We start from the raw sequence: 7745 nt of genomic DNA, 5'->3' as shown, positions 1-7745 counted from the left end.
GTTAATCCTTCATCGTCCCTCTATGCTGTTCTTTTCCCTCTCTGCTCCTCACAGCTGCTCCAGGTTTCTTCCTGTTAAAACCAACAAAAAAAATGTCCCCTCCCAATCGTTGCTGACGTGGGTTTCGTCTTTAGATCTCATCAAAAACACAGTAACTTCAACGATAACGCGCTAAAGATCAGATCAGCATCTTAGCTCACAATGCTGAAGAGAACCTTGAAGGTCCAACGAGAGCTCATTCAATAATTAACATAAAAGCACGACGTCGTTTCACATTACTTCAAAACTTCCAGACATATTCACAGTGAAAAAACGCGTACAAGACACCTCTTTATTGAATTTATTAAGTTTTGTATTCAGACACTCAAAACTGATCAGCCCATCACTAGTAATGCTGTTTTTACATCATTAAAATTCATTGAGCTGTAAAGAGAGAGACCGCCGGTTAGGTTAATGACGCTACCCGCTTATAGCCGTGTAGGTTAGCAAGTCCAAATACAGTCCCGTCATAGAAAATCGAAAGGGGGGGGGGGCAGTCATCAATAATTAAAACATGATCAACACTGTGCAATGCAATAAAAGTTCCTTTCGAACACGACCAAATGGACCATTTCTGAGAAAAGAAAAAAAGTAACAAGACACCAGAGGGATTTTTTGTTTTGTTTTGTTAATAACACTACATATACCTAAAAAGACCACCACTGCTTTAACATTTGACCAATTTGTGACAAGGTCGAGAATGAAAATTCAAAAAGAAAAAAAAAATAAGAAAAGGAAATAAAAACGAAGACCTATATTGAACTGTACAATTGTTCGGAATCTCTAGATTGAATTTTCCTGGTGAGCTCTGCAAGCTGTACTAAAAGGAAGAAGAAGAAGACAACATTGCACCTTAGAACAACATTAGAGTATATATATGTTTGGGGTTTTTTTTTCTCCAGACTTGTGAAAATGGGTCGTCGTTCCAAATGTTCTTGTTTTGTGTGCCGTCTGAAATCTATTCTAACAAACTCAGTGATGCAGGTCGACTTACTGGCCTGAACAGAAACAACTGCGGATTCACAAAGCCGAGAGTTTCAACAAAGAAAACTCGTCGCGTCTTCTTCGAAAAAGACGGGAAAAAAACTGGATGTTGCAGAGTCTTCACGTTTCCTGTTGTTTTTTTTGGTTTTTTTTGTATTTTCCACGTCGGGATTTAAAAACGGGACTGAAGGTGGATGTTTGCTGACGTTCCCCCGCAACGTGAAGACTTTCGGGACGACGTGCGGCCGCGTCGCTTCACGAGGAGCTTATAAGAAGTGCGTCGAGGCCGTTTGTTTTCTTCTCTTCTTCCTTTATTTTATTCCAAAACTCAGCAAAATTTTATTTTCTGCGGTTTTGTTTTTCTCCCCTCCCCCCGACCGGAGGATGAACTCGTCTTCTCGGGTAACAGATGTGAGATAGGGGAGCAGTTTGGGGTCGCTCGTCTGAGGAGCCGGGCGTCTCGGGATTATTGGGAACAAATTTAGTTTTCTTTTCTTCTGATTGTGAGCAAAAAAAAAACAAAAACAAAAACAAAAAGTCAACCCGCAACATACAACAGGCTATCACAGGCAACATCCGGTCGACCCGATGAGGCGAACGCCTTCTCGTCAGCGGGACCACTTTTTCCGAAAAACTCACAGGCGATCACGGAGGGTGTTTTTTTTTTTTCCTCATTCTTCGTTTTCATGAACGGAGTTTTAGTTCAGTCTTCCAACTGAAAACAAAAAAAAAAAAAGATAAAAATGTGTTGTTTTCCTTTTCTTTTCTTTTTTTTAGGCGTTGTAGTGATACATGCATCCATTATACTGATATACACTTCTTAAAAAAAAAAAGTAAAAAAAGAAAAAGAACATCAACAAAATAAAGGTATTAGAAATGCAGCTATACAGAGTCTTTTTAAGCTATTCCAGGGGGGGGGGGGCTGAAGGTGGAGGGGTTGACGTCAGGGACCCGAGGAGCCCGATGTCCAGATGTTGTTCGGTTGAGAGGAGGAAGGAGGAGGGTGTGTGTGTGTGTGTGTGTGTGTGTGTGAGGAGGAGGGGGATGGATGTGCAGGAGGAAGAGCTGGGTTAGTTACTGCAGCAGGGGCGGCTGGTGGGCTGAGCCGTCTCCGTCAGGTCCACCCCCCGGTTCCGCCCGCTGCTGGCGCCGGCGGCTTGAGGCTCGTTCTTCGGTAGCTTCTTCGCTGCGGGGGTGACGGGAGATACGAGGTCAGAGGTCAACCGCACATCAGAGGAGCTCGAGACGAGCGATTGCATCCTACATTTATTTTTTAAAAGATTCACGTCGTGTACGCTCACTTCTGGTTCTGAAGAGTCATTAGAAGTTGTTTTGTTTTTCCGGAGAACGTTTTGTTTTTCCAGTCCCCGATGTGAAACCGAGTCTTTAGCAGTAAAACTACAGTTTAACAGTGTTTGCGTTGATATTTACGTCCTCCTCTGGTGTCTCTGTGTTTTCATTTTATTTTTAGATTTATGAAACGGGGGTAAAAGTTGCTTTTTAAAGAAAAAGACTTTGTCATAAATCACTTTGCGATAATTATGATAACAAATTAAACCAACAAAGACAATCTCTCTGGTTGCTGCCTCACAGGAGAGTTGAGAGAGCTGTCAATCAAACACTCAAACTGTCAACAACAGCGGCTGAACTACAGTAGACATTTTTACAGTTGAAAAGCTTGCTGGCGCCCTCTGGTGGACGAACTGTGTATTGACCACACTGTTAACACCTTTTTATATATATATATATATATATATATATATACGTATATATATAAAGGTGACTGCCTTTCAACATCTTATAGTAGCTTATTACTACACGACCTGCACTGAAATGCAGACTTAAGAGGAAGGTAATATCTAATGTGGGAAAACAGTGAGTCTCTGGAGGCGTTGAAAGAAGTGGAAAACATCACACTACGCAGGAGCTCTCGAGAAATAAGGACAAGAGGAGACACTTACCGATGGCCATGAAAATCTCATTCACGTTCATAGAGGTCTTCGCTGACGTTTCCATGAAGAGCAAGCTGTTGTCGTCTGCGTACGACTGAGCATCCTAACGGGAGTTAAAAACCAACACCGGGAAATCAGAAGAAGTCGCAGTATGTCACAGTTTAAATGGACAAAGATCAAATAAATGAACCAGACAAACAACGTTTAAATTCTGAGACTCGGTTTTAAACAGAGCAGGAAGTGAATTCTCTCTTTATCTGATAATTATTCCTGCGCTTCAGGTTCACTTCCTTAAAAGTTTTGATTGATAAGAAGTTTTTAAGAAGACGAAACCTGGAAGTCCAGCGCTCTCTTGTTCGCGAGGTCCGCCTTGTTCCCGGCCAGGGCTATTACGATGTTTGGACTGGCTTGTCTCTGAAGCTCTTTAACCCAGTTCTTCGCCCGTACAAATGACTCCTGGCAAACAGAGCAGGGAGGAGTTGGTGGTGGGTGGTGGGGTGGGGGTACTCAGTCAGTGAAAATAACAATGAGTTGGACTGAACTACAGCTTCCTGTTTACATCTGGCAATAATATGCATCTTAAAGCTGTCCACATGTGACGCATTTTTAATACCAGGTGTGAACAGGGCCGAAAATACAATTTGTTTTGTTCTCTTCTGCGCCCCCTCTGGTGATAAGTAGTAACTGCAGCTGAGTTTTTTTGGTACTTCACTTCCCAGATCTATCTGAAAAAAATCTGAACAATTATTATTTTTAGAAGTGTGCACAAAATAAAACGGTTGTTTTTTTTTGGGGGGGGAAAGTAAAATGGAACAAAACTTCTACTGGATTTGGAGTTAAAATTAAACTCTGCTCTCATCTTATGTGACTAACTTTTATACATTTTTTTTTATATCATTGTCGAACCACGCACGTAAATACAAAAAAGGGAGGAAAATAAAGGATTAACAGAAAGAAATACTTCCTCAACAGGCAATCCCAGAGTATCTTTTCAGATAATACGATAAATCGAAGACAACCAAATTAAGTCGCGTTTGTTTGCCGAATATCTCTGAAACTAAAAGTGTGAAAAGTGGACTGCGTGTTTAATATGTGGGAAGTTAACGATTGCAAGAAGTGACTTTTGTAATCAAAATTACTTCTTCACTGTCCTCATGTGGAACCCTTTTTTTTTTGGAGTACATAAATGGTGTTTCCTAAAGATTGACGACAAAACTGCTGAGTCGTTGAGTAAGACTCATCATTTAATGTGTCACGGTATAAAAATAAAAGTTCTGTTTTTAGCTCGACTGCTGCCAAGAGCTTTAAAGAAGGAACCCCCCCCCCCCCGGCTATATCCTCATCTTTTGACAACACGACCGAGACTCACCTCATTTGTGATGTCATAGACCACGATGGCCGCCTGGGCGCCTCTGTAGTACATGGGGGCCAGACTGTGGTAGCGCTCCTGACCGGCCGTGTCCCAGATTTCAAACTTGACCGTCGTGTCGTCCAAACATACCGTCTGAGTCAGGAAGGCAGCTGCAAGGGAGGGGGAGGGTGGGGCAAAAAGCAGAGGAACAACATTGACAACCGAGGTTTGGTATCGACATGTCGGAGGTTTCTTCCTGTTCAAAGGGAGGGTGTTTTTTTTTTCTTTCTTCCTATCTTATGTGGGACTTTTTGAATTGTTGGGTTTCTCTGTATAATGCTGTAAAAGTTCTTCTGTAAAGGATTTAAATGTGCCACGAAATAACCCGTGTTGTGATACAACTCTTTTAACTCCACCTTTTGCCTTTTTCTTGCTTAATTATCTGGTGTGAACAGATGGAGGGAAAAAAAAAAAAAAATCGTAATCAGTGAAATCAACAATTTCACAGCCAACGGTGACTCACTGAAACGAGCTGATGTAACGGAGGCGGATTCGACCGGCCGATTCCCAGTCATAAGTACAATCGGCCTCATTAATGAGCGCAGGATTATATAAAATAACAAGGCTGGAACGAGGAGCGACTGTCCAGGAGTTCAGTTATATTATTTCTACAGTTCAGACATTTGGACACTTTTGTTTTTAAGGGGTAAATCAAAACGAGGAGGAGGAGGAGGAGGAAGCTGCAACCTTCGTGAGCAAGTATTTCAAGTTGAGGCTCATTAATCGGCATCAGCACACATCCCCCCCCCTCTCCCCGTGACCACTTGCCTCCGATCGTGCTCTCCTGGAATTCGTGAAACTGGCCCTTGACGAAACGAAGCACGAGACTCGACTTCCCCACCGCCGACTCTCCTAAAAGCACGAGTTTGAACTGGCAGATCTTGTTGCCGGCGTTGGGCCCGTTGGGTCGCGTGGCGCCGCCTCTACTTGCCATGTCACACGAGTCTGGTCTCTTCCTCCCGGGATCGCCGGCGTGTTGCGAAATAAACCTGCAGAAAATAAAACCCGAGCTGGAGACGAGAAAAAGAAAAGCGTCATCAAAAGGCGTCTTTACTTCCTGATGATTTCCATTAATCATTTTGCTGTTGCTTCACTACTTTTTTTTCCTAAACTCTGATTTGTCAAACTCGATTAATGTTGTATTTCTAATTGCTTATCGGCTCGACAACATTCTTGGTATAATCCAGCTTTCATAAATCCTCGACTAAAAAAACAAAACAAAACAAAAAAGCTAAGAAGTCAGAGCATGGTTACGATCAGGTTGCTGCAACTTTTCTGTGGCATGTGGGGAAATACTTCAGGATTTATTTTCCCGGTTAGTTTTGTACGGTTTTACAGATATTTCTTTTAGTTCTCTACAAACTGACACAACAAGAGTTTCACATTACCGGCGGCACGTTTATTTGAAGCTTTAACTGTAGGTGGTTTCTTGGCATCGTAACGAGTTGTGATAACAGGTTTGACCAAAAAAAAAAGAGAAAAAGAACATACTGCAGTTTGGCAAACAGCGAGTCAATTTTCCGCCTGATAGGACGTCCCATTATTTTGGTGCCTGGTGCTTCACAAAAGAGTTTCCAAATGTCCAAAAGTACCTGACCTGCAACTAACAAATGACACGTTGACCAACTGAACGACGAAGCGAGATTATGTGGGTTAGCGAGGTATGTTGAGACTAAAGCAGGGTCACAAAGGTGTCTCTTTCTTTTAAACTGGCTCCCTAGATCACCGTGGTAACCGAGGCTGGAGGCTTGACCTGGTCCGGGGCAGGTTATGTTGGTGATGTCGGATCGAAACGTGAGAAAGTAAAAAGTGTCGCTTGCTGACCGATCAGATCTCTCAGAAAATTGTCATCAACAATCGTGAAGATTCAGTGGAGTGAGACGGTCCTCTGAGGAGTGAGACAGTCCTCTGAGGAATGAGACGGTCAGACAGTCCTCTGAGGAGTGAGACAGTCCTCTGAGGAATGAGACAGTCAGACAGTCCTCTGAGGAGTGAGACGGTCAGACAGTCCTCTGAGGAGTGAGACAGTCCTCTGAGGAATGAGACGGTCAGACAGTCCTCTGAGGAGTGAGACGGTCAGACGGTCCTCTGAGGAGTGAGACGGTCCTCTGAGGAGTGAGACAGTCAGACAGTCCTCTGAGGAGTGAGACAGTCCTCTGAGGAGTGAGACAGTCAGACAGTCCTCTGAGGAGTGAGACGGTCCTCTGAGGAGTGAGACAGTCAGACAGTCCTCTGAGGAGTGAGACGGTCCTCTGAGGAATGAGACGGTCAGACAGTCCTCTGAGGAGTGAGACGGCCCTCTGAGTGAGACGGTCAAACAGTCCTCTGAGGAGTGAGACAGTCAGACAGTCCTCTGAGTGAGACGGTCCTCTGAGGAATGAGACGGTCAGACAGTCCTCTGAGGAATGAGACGGTCAGACGGTCCTCTGAGGAGTGAGACGGTCCTCTGAGGAGTGAGACAGTCCTCTGAGGAATGAAGACGGTCAGACAGTCCTCTGCGGAGTGAGACGGTCCTCTGAGGAATGAGACGGTCAGACAGTCCTCTGAGGAATGAGACGGTCAGACAGTCCTCTGAGGAATGAGACAGTCAGACAGTCCTCTGAGGAGTGAGACTGTCCCACTTTATAGTGATATTATAAGTCTTTCGACTTCGGCTCCAGTGATATTTTTTTTTTTTTTTGCCAGCACGTCCTGCTGCAGCTACGTATGTGTTTAACTTCAATAAAGTTTTTTTTTAAATTAATCGTTGCTCCTCGTTTAAAAAACACAAATGTGTTTCTGTTGTCAGGACGCTCCTCAAAGGTTTGTGAACAGCTGCTCCCTTTATGTGAAAGCAGAAAACAGGAGTTAACAGAGAACAAGCTGATAAACCACCTTCGTCGTAACGGGATTGTGTCTGACTTGTTTTCAAAAAAGGAGGATCGGGATCTTCATGAATCTTTACGAATCTTCATGAATCTTCATGAATCTTTATGAATCTTCACGAATCTTTATGAATCTTCATGAATCTTTATGAATCTTCATGAATCTTCATGAATCTTTATGAATCTTCACGAATCTTTATGAATCTTCATGAATCTTTATGAATCTTCATGAATCTTTATGAATCTTTATGAATCTTCATGAATCTTCATGAACCGTCATCTCGTCTACTTTTCTGTTTTCTGACAAAAGTCCCAAAAAGCTGCAACTCTCGTGCGCTTTAACTTTTATCTTATTTTCACAGATTTAAATCAGTTTTTAATGTTTTTAGTGACTTTATAATTTATTTTAAAATGTCCTTTTCTTTTGCTTTATGTTTTGATGCTTTTAATGTTTATTTTTTTATATGAAACACTTTAAATTGCCTTGTTGTAATG

The 7745-nt window shown here is 42.7% G+C and overlaps 1 protein-coding gene across 1 annotated transcript; it reads right to left on the bottom strand.

Moving 5' to 3' along the window:
- Positions 1-326: 326 nt before the first annotated feature.
- On the bottom strand, positions 327-5698 carry rab5ab (RAB5A, member RAS oncogene family, b). The gene is made up of 6 exons (XM_069720397.1): positions 5155-5698; positions 4345-4496; positions 3309-3431; positions 2985-3078; positions 2102-2209; positions 327-1738 (listed from the first exon to the last, which is right to left on the bottom strand). The coding sequence occupies exons 1-6, from the start codon at positions 5462-5464 to the stop codon at positions 1722-1724; spliced, it is 804 nt and encodes a 267-aa protein (XP_069576498.1). The 5' UTR covers positions 5465-5698; the 3' UTR covers positions 327-1721.
- Between the last annotated feature and the right edge of the window lie 2047 nt (positions 5699-7745).

The sequence above is a fragment of the Brachyistius frenatus genome, unplaced genomic scaffold, assembly GCF_029030835.1.
Source record: "Brachyistius frenatus isolate BFR_SWC_R1_liver_20210118 unplaced genomic scaffold, ASM2903083v1 Contig_239, whole genome shotgun sequence".
Taxonomy (NCBI): Eukaryota; Metazoa; Chordata; class Actinopteri; family Embiotocidae; genus Brachyistius; species Brachyistius frenatus.
This window is presented reverse-complemented; position numbering and strand designations above follow the sequence as displayed.

Excerpts from the sequence above, each read along its gene's own strand:
- rab5ab (XM_069720397.1), bottom strand. The coding sequence starts at position 5,464 with ATGATTAATGGAAATCATCAGGAAGTAAAGACGCCTTTTGATGACGCT. Across the intron at positions 3,432-4,344 it reads TCTATGACATCACAAATGAG|GAGTCATTTGTACGGGCGAA; the intron begins GTGAGTCTCGGT and ends TCTGTTTGCCAG. Across the intron at positions 3,079-3,308 it reads AGAGAGCGCTGGACTTCCAG|GATGCTCAGTCGTACGCAGA; the intron begins GTTTCGTCTTCT and ends AACTCCCGTTAG.